This window comes from Alosa pseudoharengus, unplaced genomic scaffold (genome assembly GCF_046254945.1).
Source record: "Alosa pseudoharengus isolate Yale_2024_CS ecotype anadromous, Long Island Sound unplaced genomic scaffold, YU_APseudo_1.1 YU_APseudo_1.1_scf_14, whole genome shotgun sequence".
Classification (NCBI taxonomy): Eukaryota; Metazoa; Chordata; class Actinopteri; order Clupeiformes; family Clupeidae; genus Alosa; species Alosa pseudoharengus.
Genome location: NW_027468609.1, coordinates 8,404,662 through 8,424,741, shown reverse-complemented (window position 1 = coordinate 8,424,741; position 20,080 = coordinate 8,404,662). Strand labels below are relative to the sequence as shown.

At 45.2% G+C, this 20,080-nt stretch overlaps 2 protein-coding genes across 4 annotated transcripts in view; one reads left to right on the top strand and one right to left on the bottom strand.

The window, feature by feature from the left end:
- Positions 1 to 1,550: 1,550 nt before the first annotated feature.
- On the bottom strand, positions 1,551 to 8,455 carry rnf170 (ring finger protein 170). The gene is made up of 7 exons (XM_076283713.1): positions 8,390 to 8,455; positions 7,634 to 7,798; positions 7,373 to 7,451; positions 6,810 to 6,918; positions 5,554 to 5,627; positions 5,186 to 5,326; positions 1,551 to 3,617 (listed from the first exon to the last, which is right to left on the bottom strand). The coding sequence occupies exons 2-7, from the start codon at positions 7,771 to 7,773 to the stop codon at positions 3,342 to 3,344; spliced, it is 819 nt and encodes a 272-aa protein (XP_076139828.1). The 5' UTR covers positions 7,774 to 7,798; positions 8,390 to 8,455; the 3' UTR covers positions 1,551 to 3,341.
- Positions 8,456 to 8,707: 252 nt separating this feature from the next.
- hook3 (hook microtubule-tethering protein 3) overlaps positions 8,708 to 20,080 on the top strand; it is a 33,921-nt gene continuing 22,548 nt past the window's right edge. For all 3 annotated transcript variants that reach the window (XM_076283711.1, XM_076283710.1, XM_076283712.1), the window contains exon 1: positions 8,708 to 9,050. In XM_076283711.1, coding sequence (XP_076139826.1) covers positions 8,994 to 9,050 — 57 coding nt within the window. In that variant the 5' untranslated portion in view covers positions 8,708 to 8,993. The remainder of the gene's footprint in view (positions 9,051 to 20,080) is intronic.

Genomic DNA, 20,080 nt, shown 5'->3' with positions numbered 1-20,080 from the left:
ACTTACGTTCGCAAGAAGTCACCTCCAGATGAACCCGGCCTTAACATTTACATTGACCCCCAAGCACATCAATGTCAAGGCTGTTGCTTGATGTGACCTTTGATTAGGAAGTCCTAGCTTCAGTGATAAATAATGCGTGCCTCAGCACAAAGCCAAGTACATGGCGCATATCTGTGAGTGGGGTAGAATCACTGAGTGGACCAGTGTAGGGGAGCGCCTGGTTTTAGGGTGAGTGTTGAGGACCTGTGGTGATGGGTGAGTTTAGGAGGACCTCTAGTGGCTCACGACAAGAGGGGGCTGAGGACTGAGCCATGATGAGTAGCCGTGAGATATGTGACTGGTTATGAGTAATCCAGATGAAAGAGTGAAAAAAAAAGAACGTGGCTGTGCATTTGTCTGGGCCATTTCCACTGTCTTTTTTTCAGGTCTGACTGAATCTTTGGGATTCCTCAGGGCTGACTTGGTTTCCTCAGCAGCTCAGTTTTAGACCTGATGTGGTCAGCTCTGCTGGATTTTTAAAGAGTTTTCATCCACTTTTTGTGTCATGGGTAGGTAAGTTATATTATAACACTGCCATTGTAGACTTTATTTTTGTGAACATGAATAGCCTGTGTGTACATGAAGAGCTAAGACATCAAACATGATGAACTTATCTGCACAGGTATCTACTGCCACCTGGTGGTGATATTTAATACTACTAAAGTGTTTGCAGTTTACAATAGTATTTCCTTAGACACTCACCGACGGCAGTGCTCAGTCCGAGGGGCGGGATAATCAGTTGTCTTTCAAATTCCCTCTGCACGCAATAGGACAGCGGCAGCGCTATGAGTCCCATGCGTTTCCCACCAGCGGAGCTAGTTGGCCAACTTAATAAAAGCTTAACTCGTGTCTCACTGTTCGCCAGCAGCAACATCCATCTTATTTGTTTTCAAGTAGCAGGGAATCCAAGCCAAACCGTTGCAACTCTGCCATCAATCATTATGTTAAGCCCACCTAACGACTCTATACACGATTTCATTGGCCTGATTAAGTTTCGATTTCTGGAGCTCACAAGCCAACAGAGAGTTGCTAGACTAGCCCTGGCATCAAATGTAATTCGCTGCTGCTAGGGGCGCGTCTAGATTTCTAGGCTAGTATTTCCTAGGAATAGTTGCATTACAGGTACTAGTACCATTTTACTGGCTACATCTAGAAATTAGGAAAGCCACACCTAAACACCCCAAATTAATTTTACTCCAAATATTTACTCCAATGTAATTCAATAATACAGAATAGCTATAGTTAGAACAGTACAGTAGTAGGAAGTATAAGCTGTAATTAACTGGTCAGTGACATCTGTAATAAGTTATTAGGAAACTTAATTCATCTTTCCTCCACAAGACTAGTGGTGAACAGGACTAGTCTCAGCAACAGTTCCATATATGACACAAAAACAACAAACAGTGAGCAGACACTGACACACATAATGATGACGTAAGGTAGGTCCTAGTGAACGAACACACAAACACACGAACACACACACACAGACACACACACACACACACAGAATATATCGTTATAATCTTTATTCCTTGAGAGGATAACAAACATGTTCATATTTAAGGTAATGGGAATATATCAGGCAGTTCTTATTATTTAATCACTGATCCCGTCACCACTGGCTAGACAGAGCTTTCAGCTGCCTGCAAGGAAGCAAGTTGGACTCACAAAACAAATGAGGTTTTTCTTTACACTGTAAACATTTATTCTGTATCTGACGCATTGTACATTCTAGGTCAATAAAAGAAATGCATAATAGTGCAATGATTCCTTTTTTTCTTTTTAAGAAAACAGGTTTCCCTTTAAGAGGACACTACACTAGGTGCCAGCCACAGAGATGTTTTTTGGGTTTGTTTCACGAGGAACCTCTCCGGAATCCATAACACAAGAAAGCAAATAAACTTCCATGCCTCTTAAGTGTATGGCACGCCAACACTGAACGATGATTTGAAATGATATGACCGCTTTGGCAAATGGTGGGCTGTTACCGAGGATTGAAACATCCTTTCAAGGACACCCTGCTGAAGAGCTGAAGTGCGCATTCAGGTTTGAAGAGAGGATGACAAAATTGTGCATGACAGAGAGGTGACACCCTGAGATTGGGTGAGGAAGGGCAAGCTCTTGGTTTGGCACCCAACGACAACAGGGGAAGGGGAGGACATACACACACAAAGGTTTAGCTCAAGGCAACTGAATAGATTACCACAGTCTGGTATCCATCTTCTTAAAACAATAACCAACAATGCTAAACATCAACATAAATATAACAACGAAAAGAGAGAAGGAAGACATGCTTAAGAAAGTAAGAGCAGAGTGGAGAAAGAGAGAGAGAGAGAGAGAGAGAGAGATAAAAAAGAAATCAAGGAACAAAGAAAAGGGAAAGGGAAGGAAGAAAGAAACAGCAAGAAAAGAGGACAGAGTGGGCAACTGACTGAAGAAAACAATAAAAATGGACTTAAAGAAAGGCATCGACAAAAAATCCTATTCCACCATACAAGAGACAACACAATAATGAACATGACGTCTGTCTGAGGTCCTGACACACTGGACATCTGAACGAGTGCACAGGCTTGGCTCTTGAACAGAACAGTTTCTTCCTCCTAATTTCCCTCCTAAATCTCATAGACAAGAGCACATTTCCAGTTTAGAGTAGGGCTCAGAAAAGGTAGCTATTACATACGTCCATAAAGGACACCTGCACATATTGCATTTCCTTTAAAGTCGCGATGTTAAATTGATATGTTGTAGTTTAACTCGAGGCTACTGAACTTTCACCTTTTTACACGGCCCTCAGCTTTAAAAAATATAGTTGAGGGCACTTGAGATGACAAGTCGTTATTATCGACATTCGTTTCTCGATAACTGATATATCTGTCCACACCAGCACACAGCCACACACAAGCCGAAAAGTCTGTCCACATGTCCCACATCCAAGGAGAAATTGTGATCTGTTCTTTTGGGACAGTTCATGTAGGGAATGCCAAGGATGATGATGGCCATGCAGCACACATGACACACACACACAATGCAGCAATACAAACAAACACAAAGTAGCACAAAATAGCTAGCTAGCACCCTGACCCACGCCACATCCGCCAACACACACATGCCACACACTAGGCCACAGGAAGACCCAGCACACTCAGCCTTCTCTACCAATGTCTCTGACCTGACGTAAGGGCAAGCTATGACGTATCCATGAGTGCACGTGTGTATGAATGAGTGCAGGTGCTGTGTTGGGGTGTGCGTGTGCGTGTGCGTGTGTGTGTGTGTGTGTGTGTGTGTGTGTGTCTTCACACGCATCATCCTCCTCCGCCCAGCCGCTGGGTCACCACCTCGCGGTACATGATGGAGATGTAGATGAAGAGGAGCAGAATGACGAAGAAGTCGTCCATGAAGCCCAGCAGGCCGAAGAGCGCCTCGGGGATGAAGTCCAGCGGCGAGGCCAGGTACGTGAGCGCCCCCACCAGGCACAGCAGGATGCGAAGCCGGAACATCCAGAACAGACCGCCCACCGAGAACATCTCCCGGAAGGCATGACGCAGCAGCGTGGGCACGTCCCGCAAACGGTCCATCAGCTACGGGAGGGCAGGAGGGACAAAAGGGACGGAGCAGGAGAGGAGTGTAGAGAGAACAAGAGAACAAGAGACAAGATGTAATTTAAAGGCAAAAGGAGGCGGGAAGCAGAAAAGACGAAGAGAGAAGAAGAGAGGAGAGGAGAGACCTGGGGCACGTTCAATCACGCCATTTCTCACAGTTTTGCTACATTTTCCACACTGAATGACATGTTTACTCAAAACGGTGTGCGAAACAGGCTTTGAGGTACGTTTTTTGTTGGTAGGTGTGTCAGATGTGTTATCCCATCACTAATGTGTGTAGCCACCTACAGTCATTTAGAGATGAAGGATAACTCCAAAAAAAAGAAAGATAAGAATGGCATTAAAAGGGGAGTTTGGGGAGGGAAGGGGCAAGTTCACTCTCTAGTGCTTTGCTTGATGTTGTCATCCAGAATCGCTTACAGTACCTTTAAGACTACATGACTACAGTAATTATCTGTATCGAGCTACTGTTATTACTACTGTATTTTGGTGATTGTTTGACAGAAAAAGCTACTCATATATTTTTGCAGGGTTTTTGTCGCAGGGGACAGAACTACATTGTGAATAGCATGGGTGGCTAATGGGATTACCAGCTGTATTTACATACACGCCTTTAAAAACAAATGAAAACAGCAATCAAGGGCAGATTGCGGTGCAAAGTGTATCATTATCCCGACGCAAAGCGTATTCCTATCGTACACTCGAGTTTTTCGCCATGCCCTTCTCTTTTATTATACGATGCACTCAGGGGTGTGGCAATCAATGATCTAAAAATCGCTATTTTACACCATCTAAAAAGCATTACGCCACTAACCCAGAAAAACCTGGTCTAATAGCGAAAGGCGCATATGAAGCACAGCTGAAGACGCACTGTCACGAGATGTAAGCAGCAACTCCTCTGCAGGATAAATGTCTTTAGGTTTTTTATTTAGTCATTCAAACATTATTGGGGTAAGTGTTGCTTTTTTCAGGCTATGTTTTCGATGGTAACCCATTGTCCCATTGTTAGTCAATAGTGAAAGTAATTAACTGTGTATAACTGTTTTGTCGTTGACATTGACACCATGGTGAAGTTAGTTTCACTTTGCTTATGAGTTCAAATAATAGACGAGTGCAGATGCATGTAGGCTATACTCTGCTAGGTTTTAGTAAAGCATGGTTTAGTGGAATATCTGTTCCATACGGTCTCGCGTGCAAGCAGATTCTTTCAAATGCGCCACTGACTATCAAAATATCGATGCGCTGTGCAACTACCGAAGTACCGAAGCAGTGCAACTTCAAGCTGTGAAGTTGCTTGCTGTTACAGGGAATGACAGATTTTCATTGGTTTAAAGGATGTTACGCCCAAAACACACCCATGACCGATTAAGAAACATAAGACCAACCTTTTTGCTCCAGGCGCCGACATTTGACATTTGATAACAAAACCACCCTCAATGTGGACCTGACAAACCCCGAAATTCGCCAGTGACCATGCGTTTTAGATCACCAAAATATAGCCCTAGTCCTGACCCCCACTCCTACCCATGACCACACACAGCACTCACTGATCTGGGCTGTCCGGAGAACCTGCGGTTGTAGTCCGTGAGGTCCTGCAGGATGAGGTTGGCCTCGGGCTGCCCGTCATCCGGAAGATCGGAGGGGGCAGCCTGCTCTGTCCCGTGGAAGAGCGGAAAAATCAGCGTCACCTGACCACACAACAGCGAGCAGGAAGTCAGGTTACAAAACACAGTATATACAAACACAGACACTCACCCATGGAGGTAAACCATTGACTGAATGTAAGAGGCAACAGTGTTTCTACATTACTTAAAAAGACATCTTAACAGCTTAACTTTGTGAGACTCTCAAATCCAAAACAAATTCAGTGAAATCCAGAGTGCATGGTGGTGGAAGTGAACTTGAGTCGTCTTACCGTTTGTCTACATATAGGACAGCTGATTGGCCCCAGCCATGTCCCATACCGCCAGTATGCAATGACGCAGGAGCCTATAGACCAGACCAACAGAGAGGGCAGGATGCTGGTCAATCGGAAATCCACAAAACGCCATCCCCATGAGCTGACCCCCCCCTTCCTTCTGCAGCCTCCACCCATGACTTGCAGACGCCAATCAATTCATTACAGTGCTCAGGAATATGACTAACAGCGCCATGTTATGATACAAGATTCCTAAACACGGTTTCATACAAGCTTGTAGTTGTGAATCAACAGAGGTGTTAAGAGGTCAGTTATTTGTATAGATAGATAGATAGATAGATAGATAGATAGATAGATACTTTATTGATCCCCAGGGGAAATTCAAGCCCACTTAGCATTTAGCAAATGGCAGCTGCATTGCTAGCTGTATATTATGCATTGTGAAATTAGTGGTTTATTTTTGTGGGTAGCTGTGTAATGACTACGATATGGTCAACATGACCTAACTCCTTACATACAGGTATTACAGGCGATTCTAAGCCATCTCTAATCGGTCACATTCAGGGTATATCTTATGGTATGATCCACTGGCTGTAAAATACCCACGGCCCTAATTCAAATGCTCGGCAAAGTGCAGAGTCTACGCCCAAAGTTCTTGTGCATGAACTAACAGCATCATGTGGTGTCAGGCAGCTTTTAGCTGGCCCACAGCTGTTTGTGCTTAGGTTCTTTCTCATGGTATTAAAAGTGCAAATAGATCTTGCACAGTTATTAAGCAAGCTTTAGTTAGACTTTAGACTGCACTTGGCCCAGCGTTTTAAATTAGGGCCCCCAGTCTTTGTACGCACTGAAGGGACAGGTGCGCTCCCTCTCTGGTGTTTGGTTAAAATACAACGGAAGTCGCTTTGGACAAAATAAAGAATTCCGTGAGAGCTATACCCACAAAAATAATCCACTTTTACAAAGAATGCACAGCTAACAATGCAACAACATTCTTCCCCACTTAAATTCAATTCTATCTATCCAATCATTCAGAATCAAAAATCATAATCGTCCATAATACACTCTAGATCAGTTTGCGGGCATGGTGGAGCAGCAGTAACGTGACCAACTGACAATCGGTCAACCCGGGTTTGATTCCAGCCATTGTGAGTCTGTGTCATTTTGGATAAAAGCGTCTGCTATCAGTCAACTTTAACTTTTAACTACGACAGTGTCTCATATAGTGTATGCTCTGCTCTTGCTAAACTCACCACAGAAGAGGTGGCCGCAGTTGGTTTCCACTGGCAGAGAGGCCTGCTGCAGGCATACTGGACATGACATGTCCGTGTAGAACTGGTGCCTGGGCTCTGGCGGTGTCTCCTGCATGAAAGAAAACACCCGTACGTCACTATCTTTTCACTCAGGCTACACAAGATCAATGCACAGTATCACATAGCACACACATACATGTACATTATTAGGGCATCTATGAATTAGCTCAATATAAACAATAATTAAGGTTTTAGGGGCTCGCTGAAACCATGATGATAGGGTAACCATAGACTTGTAATGTAAGAGTTCACGCACATCTATATATTCCAACAGGTGCCAGAGACTAAACGATGCAAAATTAAAAGGACCACACCTTTAAGAGCAAAAAAGACAAAGTGCGGATATGTACCATAAACTTGACCATGAATGTCAGTGACACTAATATCACTTTTATAGGTTGTGGTATAGTGGCTTTAAAATAGGTGAGAGTGAATGAGGGCAAGCCGGGACCACAGATTGTCAGCTTGTCACTTGAGTGGAGCAAGAGTGAAAGAGGTTTCACCTGATCTGTCTGTAGCTGCTGTCGAACTGCACGTACATGCTCTTGATTTTCTGGGTGGATTCTCTGTTGTTGTTCATTCCTTTGTGAAAATGTGGGGGAGAGAACAGTGCAAACAAACTGAGAGAGATTATCTGGCCCTAATTGTGACACCAATTGGGTTGTTTAAAACCTTTATTACCGTATTCTGAGTATTTTTGTAAGTGGTATTGACAAAAAACAGAACATGTTTTTCGCTGACACAAGTAATGCTTCTAAACGTACCTGCACAGCAGTGTAGCCAATCCACCCAGAAAGGTGACGCTCAATACAACAACAAAGAGGACAGGATTGCTAACCCCCTCGATTAGAGAGTCTTCATCTTGTAGGAGACGACTCGCATGCAGGCACTGGTTTTCTTCCATTCCAACGGATCATAATCTGTGAATCCTGATGCATGCATGAGAACAAATAATAGGGAGGTCAACTTTGTGATAATCCCTTATCGTTATCCACCTTGTTGGTTGACTGGGTAAACTATGACTAAACTACTAAATGAATATGAAATTTAATTTCGGATTATATCTCCGCAGCCCATCAACACTATGAGTGATTTGTGGCGACATCGCAGTCTCATGTTACAGATTAATGTTAATTGGCTAACATTAATGCATAGTAACATTTTCTGATTTGCCATGGCTGTGTCCATTCAAGTTTGATGGACATGACGAATCCACGTCCTACTCTAGCACTATCTGGAGATGTTTCAACATGTTAGCTACGTTAATTCTTAACTAATGCGGTCCTCTGCCATCCCTAGAAGATTAACCTGGCTAAATAAGTTAGCTAGCACATATCAATAGCCTCCTCCTCCAGACAGGCTGGCTGTCAGCTGTTGCAAGCTAATGTAACTGATTACTGTCTGCGACAGTGTGCCAGTTCACAAAAGTATGCAGACATCATTCGTCTGAATACAACAGGAATTTGCATTACTAAACTACACGTTCATTTTTTCAATTTCACACACACAAAAAAACATACCTTGAATCTTCTAACGTACAATCTTTGGTACAATATTTTCGGAGCTGTGTTTCCGCATTCCTCTGAAGGACCCCTGGTTTGGTGGTTGTGCCAGAGAATTGTTGTGCTGTTATTTGGTAAAATGTGTTAAAATGAAAGCGATAAGAATATCATTTGAATTAGAAATATATTTCTTACGCGCACATATGAAGTACATTAGATGACAAAGGTTATTATCTGAAATGACGTGTTTCTCTTCATTTGTATTCTATACAGGCGCAAGGCTGACCATATTCTGCAGGGTGGCATCTTAAGGACCCCGACTGGGTTGGAAAAAGCTGTAGAGGGATAAACCGGCGGGGTGGCTATATGTGTGTTCGCGTTTTTGTTCTTAACAATTATTTAATTCCCTTTTCGAAACTGCGGACTGACACACAAGTGGAAGGCAAATTGGGGTGTATTCCGTCGTGTACCACTTTGACGAGATCGTACTAATTCGTCACGTTGTTCTGATCAAACCGATCAGATCAGACGTCTTCGGATATTGTCCTGTGTGGATACGTTACCCATTAGGATAAAGACAGCCAGCAATCAAACTAGTGCAGTGGTTTAATCTAAAGAGACGATGAGTACTCTGGAATCTGTGGATCGAGTCGAGTTGTGCGAGAGTCTGTTGACATGGGTGAGTGTATTCGAATGCTGCTTGGCATTTTAATGATTTCTAACTGTCCAGACGAATATGCCTAACTGGGATAGCAAGCTAACGGTAACACCAGTTAGCTACCTACCTTATTTGTCTTGATGAGTACACTGTATCAGTCACACAGGCCAAATGCATTTGTGTGCTCAAAGCTAACTTATCAACCTAGGCTTATCGCATTTTATCTGGCGCAATCATTTTACGCGGTTTTCCCCTTCTCAAACACCGAGAAGGATACTTTGCCAGCTGTTTTTTCCTATCTTTTACTGTCTATGTTTTTTTCAGGCAGACATTCACATTAGTTACAGTATCTTACTGTATCACTGTTGGCTTGTAACGTTATCCAGACCAACAACATGACTCTGTATATTCATTTAACAGGAGATCTCGGAAGCGAAAAGTCTTCAAGAGAAATTATGATCCCCAAAGCCTAAGTAATATATCTTGTGACAGTGCGTTATGTAATCGCAGAAATGTCAATGGGATGATGTTAGGACGCAATGTTAGATAACGCAATGTGCTAAGTTTGATGTCCAAGTGTGTGATCGCTTAATTTGCTAAATTTGAGGGTTGCCCACTCTATGCAAGCTATGTAGTTACATTCCTACTGTATCTCTACTGGCAGAAATCCTCAGCATGTCAAATGGTTCTCAATGGTCGTGTGTTCTGTTGTCATACTACGCCAAAACCTGATTTCGACATGTTTCTAGACAGAGTAAACGCGTTTCCCAAACCCTCCCCCCCACCCCCGCTCCCAACTAAGTTTTGGTTTCATGATATGCCTATACTCCTGTTAGCTATTTCATAAACTGTGACTTCAGAGTAGATATCAGAGAACAGCCATTTCAGCCTTTGGATCGCATCCAACGTACTGTTGTTTTCGTGCTTTACTTGTTTTTATGGAATCTCCTCTACATCCCCAGTCCCAACGCTTTATGGAAGCACTAAAGACAGACTGCTAAGATTTTTACCTGTACATTTTGAACAGTAAGGCTGCTGCCTATGCTGTCAATCAGGAACTCTACATTCCTAAGGCTCTGTTTAATCACATCACTCTAATCAGGAGGTACAAATAGGTGACTGTAGGACTAGACTTCTCAGTCTTTAGTAGTCAGATTAGTTTCTGCCCATCTTTGCTCTAGCTTCATGATAATATCTGTCAAAATTCAAAACCCCAGTCAGTGGTCAGTGTTAAACACACAGTTGTACTGTGGACAAAGCACAGCCATGAAGGGGATACATATTTATACTGGACACACTGAAACACGATCGCTAGAGCTGGCCAGGGAGGGCAACATGTGCTGTGGTGATGTAATCAAAACAAGCACTGTGCGAAGGCTACTGAGGGGACTGAAAGGGGACCGTGCCTGACTGGACACACAGCAACAGGAGATAGCCCTGACTGACAGCAGTACAGAAAGGGATGTCAACAAGCCTTCCGTGTAGAAAACCCAGGAACATGGCCCAAGGCTGCACTTATCACTTCATCTCTCTCTCTCCCTCTCCCTCTCTCTCCCTCCCTCTCCCTCTCTCTCCCTCCCTCTCTCTCTCCCTCTCTCCCTCTCGCTCTCTCGGTCCTCTGTGTTTGTGTCTCGCCCTTGCTCTCCCCTTGTCTCTTTCTCACTCCTGTTGTTAATGTCCTCTCACAATAACAAAAGGTGAGAGAAGAAAGTCAAAGACGGACAGCTGCATTAAGTGGATGGACAGTGGTGAGCAAACTGTTGTTTCGCACCACCAGGAACCACTCTCTGCCTCTAGACACATGAATAAGGAAACGTGTTCGTCAACAGCTTAGGTAATGGATAATGGCTGTGCTGTCGGTGCACGTTGTGATGCCTCAGCTAAAGGAGATGGACATAGAAACTGCTGCTGTGGACTTGCTGATTCACACCCTGAAATGTCAAAGGCAGCACAGGCTGGCAGCAGGAGGGGATTAATGACAGACAGTGGGGGTGGATGATGTGATGGTCAGTAGATTCATTCATTCTTTCTCTGTCTCTCTCTGTCTCTCTCTTTCTTTCTCTCCCCTCATTGTGGCACTAGAACAGATGATTAAATTAAGGCCTGGGTGATTGTATGGTGTTTCCATGAGACTACAACATATCTTGTTATCTTCTCTGAGACATCTCTTGTCGTAGAACTTGCTTTGACATCTCTTGAATAACCTCATCTTCTCCCCCTCCTTCAATCTGTCAGTGAGACAATCCTCTGGGAGGGGCAGACAGGTGTGGAGAGTTCATTTGCTCTTCAAAAGTGTTTTTAGACTGGTGAGGTAGATTAGAACGTTTGTGCTTCAGTGCCGAAGGGAGGGGTGTGCAGGTGAAGTGAACAGGTTCCTCGGTCGCTGTCTGATGACAGTGGCAGCCGTGAGAATGCATTGCTGCTTCCTATCACAGCTGTGCTACAGATCAGAAAGTAGGCCAAAATGCAAGTCATGCATTGCACTAGTTTGTTCATGTGAAAAGGATGTGTCTTGTTCCTGTGGTGGAGGTGAACGGAGTGAACGTCGCCTGAGCAGTGGAAGTGTGTGGTGACTCATGAGTGGTTCTCGAGCTTCCTGTCTGAAATGTTTGTGTTCTCTGAAGGTTTCTCATTCCCATCCACAAATAGAGTGTCTGGTGTGCACACACAACTCACAACCCATCCACAACCCCCCAGCACTCTGTCAATGACCTTTCTCTAGCTCCAGCGATGGGCTATCGCTCAACTACATGCTGGCCACACACACACATACTCCAGCTGGCAGGCGGAGCTGAGTGAGCATATGGCTTGGGAGCCGGCTAATAGACCTGCACTGGGACCGCAGTGTGATGCAACAGGCTTGGCCCAGGGCCGCGCCATGTCCCGCAGGGACCGGCTAAATGGTCAGATCGATCCAAACCGCCATATCACGCTTATCCTCGTCCATCTGTCATTCAGAATAGGGGGAAAAATGAAACCGGGTGCACTCACTTTTTTTCATTGGCATCATTTTCAGGACCCTAGAAGAGTTAGCTGTGAGCAACTCTAACTTGGCTTAGCTAGAGACTGGCTGTTTGTCAACAGCAGATTGGTCATAAATGTTGCAGTAATGAGCCTGACAGATCACTGAGGTGGAATGTGTGTGAGGACCTCTCTGAAGTTGTTGTTTGTTGGTTGAAACGTGTGGTCAAGCATTCAAGTTTGAATTTTCAAATATTGCCCTCTTGACTAGATTTGTTTATTTGACTCTTTATTTGTCTGTCTCGAGACAGAACACTGAACAAAAAGACAAAGCTATATTCTTGCAGTGTGCAATAGCAAGGAAGCTTGATTAGTTGAATTATTGCTGTTTTTATTGGAGTTATTATGCATGGAAATCACTTTTCTCGCGTCTCGACAGCCCCTCTGACCTCAACCGAAGCCCCTGGCAACAGTGCAACGGGCGCTGTGTCGCCTAACAGTGTCCACCTTGTTTGCTGAGAAGAAAGGGCTGGCGAGTTGCAGCCAGAGGCCACTGTACAGTAGGCTGAGCACGCTCAGTGAAGGCAGAGAGCCAGAGCGAGGCATTGGGCTGTGGAGAAGGGTGCACCAGAAGCTCGGACCTGTGGTCTGTTCAGAGATGAGTGGTGCAGTGGGAACCCAGGATCCTTCTGTTCTTCTGTCTGGCACACCAAAAGAAGCTTGTGCTCTTTGTTCACTGTCATATAACACTGCTATAACAATTTTTTTTTTTTAAACAATTGAATAAACAATTGAATAAGCCTAAGGTTTCTACTCAACAGACATGGAGGTTTTTGAGAAGCATGATGGCCTAGTATCCATAAGCTTTTCAGGCTGATGAGCCGTGGTTTTGTTTTGGATAGTAGGTGTTATTGTCCATTGTTTATGTCATCTCAGCAGGTGTTAATGGCTGCCCGTTGGGTTTCACCGTTGGTTTTCCCTGAGGATGTTTTACAACGCTAGTCTGCGAAGAGCACATACACCCTTCTTGGCCCATTGGCGTGTGAAGACAGGGAATAGCTTCTCCTCTACAGCTGGAAATAATGTGGTCTGCTCGCATTCCACACATAGCTGTGAGCAGCGTTTAGGGAATGAGAATCTCACTGAGCGTCACAGCAGACCTCTCCAGACAACTCATGGAGAGAGCCGTAGAGCTGACCAGCTAACCCCAGAAACCAATTAAGATACGCTGTTAGCCACACCTCATAATGGAGTGAAGTTGAAGAGTGAGCTAAACCTAAAGCTAACAAGCTAATTTCACAGTAACTGAGACAGTTGGCAAGAAGACTGTGTCAGGACACACTGTCACACAAGGCCTGTTCATCAGGATTTCTCATTATCTGTTCTTGTCCATTTATGCACTCCCAATGCTAATCCCAATCCTGGAGTTCTGGGCTGCTTGCTCTGACCGTCATGGTTTGCAGGCTGTATTTTTGGTAATTTTCCTAAGAGCTGGCCAGCCCCACCCTCCTATGCAGCTCCCTCTCTGTGTTTCCTCACATTCAGAGGAGATTATGGGTGTAGACTTCCTCTCTTGCGTCATGAACTTGAGCGTTCCTTTTAGCCACATAGGCAGGTTTATGTAGGCTCTGTTTTGGGGGCCTCTTTTAATTTCAGTTTTATTGTGTTTATGTGTTTTAGTGAGTAGTAGTTAAAATGCTGTGGTAGAGGTCGTCCTGTTTATAGGTCTTAGCCTAAGTAACATTTGTGAAGGGTCCAATCACTGACACCACTGCACATTTAGAGCGGAATGGCTGCCAGCAGGCCGGGCCTGAAGGATAAATCCTCAAGAGTCTGGGGAAGATTTGGGGGATTATTTGGTCAATGGTCCAATCTCCCTGGAGTATCAACCCCTCTGTCCGGGTTTTGACCAACGTCCTTGTTTGGATATTATGCCCAGGATTTGAATGGTCATTTAAAGTTCTTTTATTCGCCAGGACATCACCATGAAATTGTGACCATGTGCCCTCCTGCACAGTTGTTTTGCACCACAACCACTTTTGGTTTGGTCACTGCTTTTGAGTATGGTATTTTGGGAATGGCTTGCCGTCTTTGTCGAACAGATATCAATTTGTCCCCTTGACCTTGACCTAAGTCTACATAGTCTACATAAAGTGTACATTAATGGTTGGAGACTCTCTTCCGGGGAATGCCCTCAGCCCTCTGTTGTTCTAGTGTCCTTATGTATTTCAGGAGAGGCTCCACTTAGGCTCCTGAAGGCTTCAATTGTAGCCTTCTCCTGAGCAGGCTCTCTGTCACTCACGCGGTTAGTGTTTCCCAACCAGCATGTGAGGGCTAAATTTAAAGCCTTGGCAATTCGGTCACCACGTAACAGCCTCTACGAGCGGACTTGCCTGGCCGAAGAGAGGCTGGCCTCTTTCCAGATCAGTCTGATATTTAAACCAAACAAAAAAAAGCCCTTAAGCTAATTAGCTATGTTCTAAACCTCTCCCAAAAGAAAAGCGAACTCAATACTGATGGCATGGACTTAGTGTTTAAAACAGGCCATGTGTTTTACATTGTGTATGGACTAATCCTTATGTAATGCGTAGGCCTACTTGGCTGGTCGAAGCTGTACTTGAGCAGTTTCAAGCAGGTCTTTCCACAGTTTAATTATACCATTCAGTGCATTTTGCTGTGAAGTGTTGAGCTCTGTGTCATCTGCCCTTGGACTTGTTTGTGGCGGTGAAGAGGCTGTGCAGTGATGAGGGCGAGCTGAAGCGGCTAGCGTGCCACTCAAGCGCGTAAATGATTTCCATGGAGGTCACACTGGTCGATTCTGCAGGAATTTGCGCTGGCCCCTGCCTTCATTCATGGACTACGGCAAATTAATTGGGAGCGGCTGCGAGGTTATGGCAGTATATTCATTAGTGCACATTCCCACTTCCTGGGACCTTGCATGGTTGTGTAAATATTGAACACACACACACACACACACACACACACACACACACACACAGTGGGATGGTATTTAGGTGCACAGAACGCCATTTCCCTCCAATCTCGGCTTCTACAGCATCTACAGCACATTCATCCTGTTTCTCCCACACATAACACTCTAACTGTCCTGAGGCCTGAACATACATCAGTCTGGCCTCCCTGCACCAGCCGACTGCACTGCGTCGATAGGAAACATTCCCATCCCATTCCCTACACCAGTCGACTGCACTGCGTCGATAGGAAACGTTCCCATCCCATTCCCAGTGTTTGCAGACCCAGAGAACCAGCCTGAGTGGAAGCCGATGAACGTGGATGGCGGGAAGAGTGGGTCCGTCGTCGATACTGGCTCGTACCGAATGTGCCAGTCCCATCAGTCAGGCCCAGAGCCACCCAGGATCAGGCTGAGCGTGAAATGGAACAGGCAGGCTGAAAGTGGAGCAGATCGGGGGCAGGGGGGGGTTGGGGTGGGTGTAGAATGGCGTGGGGGATGGGGGGATGGAGGGATTCCCCCAGCTGCTTCCAGAGGCAGCCAGGCAATGATAACGTGTCTGACACTCATAAGCACACACACACACACACACACACACACACACACACACACACACACACACACACAGACTCAGACTCAGAGAAGCCTCGCTTCAGACACCTGCAATTTTAATCAGCTAGGCCTTTGTGTCTATCACCACCGTAGCTGCCTCATAGGAAGTGTGTGTGTGATTATGGCTTTCACCACCATAGCTGCCTCATAGGAGGTGTGTGTGTGATTATGGCTTTCTTGAGCGTCAGAATGAATTAATATGCAGGTTGCAGAGCTGAAGCCTGACACTATAGACATGATATTCCTACTGTTATTATACGGCTCTTCACAATGCTAGTAGAACGCTCAATGGACTTGAATGGGATTTCCCAATGTTTTACGGTAAAATATTTTTATGTAATTACCGCTACAAACATATAATTACCGCTGTCAATGTCAACGGGTTTTGTGCTTCTGATTTACGTCTTTCATATCACTCCACAAGTAGTCCGGTCACTTCTTGCAAAAGTGAAAGCAGACTGTTGATCAGCTGCGTTCTAAATAATGTTTGATTCAAGTTCAACATGTGTTGCGAACTATTTGTTTCTCAGCAAAAGCCATAGCGAAATGGTAACAAATTAATGTAAGAGACATATCATGTGGAGTTTATTTTTTCGTTTTGGCAAGTAGCCATATAATAAGCGGGATAATGTATAGAACGCCGGTCATTATCTAACTTCTGGGTACTCAGATTAGTCATTATCAGAAATTAAGTCCCTTCAGGATAAAGCAAGTCCTCTAGCTACAAGTCATGTTCGCCCTGTCGGGTCTTATTTTCTGATAATGACCGGCGTTCTATACATTATCCCTTACTAATAATAGGCCTATATCTCCTTCATAGTTGAATAAGCTTGCCAACTTGCGGCAAAAATGGCTAACAGTACCCAAAATGGCATTAAGGGTACCCATTTAGTGGGCAGGTCTATGATAGAATGGCAGGACTGACGGCGTGGAGCTGGGCTGACGTGGCCAGTGACTCATGTGCCAGACACGGAGCGCTGTTGTGGCAAGATGCTGGAGCAGCAGAGTGCCCTCTCCTTCCTGCTGATGGATGGGATGCCATCCCAGCGTGCCCCTTTGGGAAGTGGGCTTCTCCCTGAAAGAGATGAATGTGCGCCCTGTGTCTGAGAAGAGTGTGTGTCTGTGTGTGTGTGTCTGTGTGTGTGTGTGTGTGTGGGGGGGGGGGGGGTGTTCACTTATGAGAGATATATGGGCTTTGACGCAGTACGGGATCCTGGGAATTGGCCCCAGCCCTCTCTCAGCCCAGAGGGTCATCTGACTCTGAGCGGCCTAGGAGAAATGTCCAGTGTGACGCGAGGTTGCCATGTGCCTGGCCCCTGCATCAGCATCCTTTGTTTTACTGAATGCACTCAGGTGACTGCGGCCCCCAAGCGTGCGCCATTTTTGTGTTGAGTGAAAAATGATTGTTGAAGAATGCCTGTGAGTTGAGTGTGTTGCACCGACAATTCCATGACTAGACTTTCAACAGTGGAAGTCTCCTGAACGGTCTGCTTTCTCTCTGTCATAATACCCTTCTGCCCCTCCCTCCCTCTGTCACTTCTGTTTCCAAAACAAAGCCCCCTCTTTCTTCCTCTCTGCTCTGAGCTCTACTGAGTGGGTCTGGCTTTACTGTATGTTTCTCTCTGTGTGTGTGTGTGTGTGTGTCTCGGGGGGGGGGGGGGGGGGTGATAAAGAAAGACGTAGAGAGAGAGCGAGTGTGGGTGTGACTGTGATTATGTGATTTGAAAGCGAGGAGAGAAAGAAAGAAAGTGCATGAGTGTGTGAGTGAGTGAGCGAGAGAGAGAGAGAGAAAGGGAAAGAGAAAGAGAGAGAGAGAGAGAGAGGGTGAGGGACAGAGACAGAGAGAGAGGCCCCATCCCAGTTCATGGCAAGTGGAACAGCTCGTTGCTGGTGTTACGTAAGTGCCGGAGTCGAGTGTTTGGGTTCATGCCTCTCTGGCCACGTGCCTGAACTTAATGCCGTGGCCCGGAGTCCCAGCTACAGCTGACGCCGCTAGCCAGCAGAGCAGAGCAGTGCCCTCCCTGTCTGCTGCTCCTCCTCTCCTCTCCTCTCTTCTCTCCTCTTCTCTCCTCTCCTCTCCTCTCCTCTCCTCTCCACCCAGCTCTAGCCTTCTGATGTGGCAGAGTGGGGGTTAGGCTGCTATTTCACATGGAAATTTCCCATATAGTGTTAAGAAACAAGATGTCTGCACCAACAGCATTCTAATGAAGTGAATGTAGGACAGGTTTGCAGGTGGAATTAAATGAAAAAAGGCTCTGGTTAGTGTTTGTGGGCAGTGAGTGTTAAGGTGAATGTGATCACCTGACCTTGTTCTGAGTGGAATTTTCAGTGTGGGGGGTTTCCTGTTTGACGTAAGCATGAGAATTGCCACCCACACTTCTCTGGTAGATGCCACTTCTGCCCCTTTGTTGTTATAGACTTTTTACTTTGAGATCACTGGCCCTAACTATAGCCTAGGAACTGAAAAAGCCTCCTGCTATCCAGGCCTGGCTTTTTTTAACATCAGCTGACCGGTCAGTCGAATGAGCTACAGTCAGATGGGTTGAGTCTGCCTCAGCCAGACAGGCCACCTGCTGAGTGACCGGGTAAAGCTGGCGCGGCAAAGCCTGCAGGTCTACTCCTGTCACGACAGGGTTTGGTTGAGGACACAGAGACTCTCTGAATGAGTGTGTCTGTGGAGCGCTGGGCTCTTTCCTTACTCTGACTTTTGTAGTTGTAGTGTTGTTGTAGTTGTAGTGTTTTTGATTTTTCGTTACACTCCACCATGTTTATTTCTTTTGGTTAAACTGTGTACAAATGCTCTGCTGCTCTATGAATCTGGTCTTCCTCCCCACTTTCCTCCCCTACTGGATCTGAACCCTTTTAAGTATCTTGTAAAACTGCTCACAACTGGTGAGTACAGATGGAATATCCAGAGGTCTACAGATGTTTTCCAGGTCTGTTGGAGACTGTGTGTGCGTGTGTGTGTGTGTGGAGACTGGAAGAAGAGCATGTGTTTGTCTAAATAACACCCTTAGGGTTGTTCTAGGGGCACAGCTAGGCCTCATGTTGGTACACAGTAATGCACTGGGACACACACACACACACATCCTCCAGCAGTTTGATAACCACGCACTTGCTGAGGTCCAGGCCCAGGCAGGAAGGCAGAGAAGGAGCAAGAATGAGTTTGCCAGAGAAGGAAAGAGAGGAATGAAGGGAGAATGGAATGAGGGAGGGAGAAGGGGCTACATTTCTTTTCTTCTGCAGCCCTTAGCAGTGTTCCAACTTTCCATTGGGCAGCCATGACCACATGCTGTGGGACAAGGAGTTCCCAGCATTATGTTTATGTCTGACCTGTGTGTGAGAGTGTGTAAGAGTGAGAGCAGGACAAAGAGACACTGAGCAGCTACTGTTTTGAAGAAATGACCACTTGTCTTAATCCTGCTGCTCACACACTGCTACTAGTCATCATAAGATGACAGCCTTGGTCTTAGTGGGGCTGTGTGTGTGTGTGTGTGTGTGTGTGTGTGTGTGTGTGTGTGTGTGTATGTATATGTATATGTATATATATATATATATATATATATATATATATATATATATATATATATATATATATATATATATATATATATATATAGAGAGAGAGAGAGAGAGAGAGAGAGAGAGAGAGAGAGAGAGAGAGAGAGAGAGAGAGAGAGAGAGAGAGAGAGAGAGAGAGAGAGAGAGAGAGAGAGAGAGAGAGAGAGAGAGAGAGAGAGAGAGAGAGAGAGAGAGAGAGAGAGAGAGAGAGAGAGAGAGAGAGAGAGAGAGAGAGAGAGAGAGAGAGAGAGAGAGAGAGAGAGAGAGAGAGAGAGAGAGAGAGAGAGAGAGATATATATATATATATATATATATATATATCAGGGACAGAACAGCTGTGTTTATTCTGCGCCACTGAGAGCGAGGGAGAGAATGAGTTGTCAGTTGTCAGTAGGAACCGGACGTGGTGTCTGCACTCTGAGGAAATTGGAAGCCTTAAGATTAGAGGAAGCCCCTGGCCTGTCTTTAAAAGGGGGAAAGGGCAGCTGCAATCTCTCCACAGCTACTGCTTTATCTCATCACTTCAGATCTCTTATGTCCTCCTTTATTTTATTGAAACGATCCTAATGTGCCTCTAACAGTATGTGTGTAGTAGATACATTTTATTACTTTATGACACACACACACACACACACAGAGGTATACAGAATTAGATGTTACTATTGTACCACAAAAAACACTTCTTGTAAAAGGCAGAGTTGCTGTACTTACACCTGATTTTAATGTCTGTACATGGTGTACTGTTGTGGTTGGCCAGTAAGGAACAATGTGGCAATGGCTGCATGCAGACACTTGACCAAACTTAAAATGGGAAGCATTACGTTTCAGAAATCAACATGCACTCTTAGCATGCAATCAGTCTTGCACAGACAGGAAGGCTTATGTGATAGTGTTGTTTGATTGCATGTAGCCTAATGTCCATACATAGCTCATGGTGTCCCTTACATTC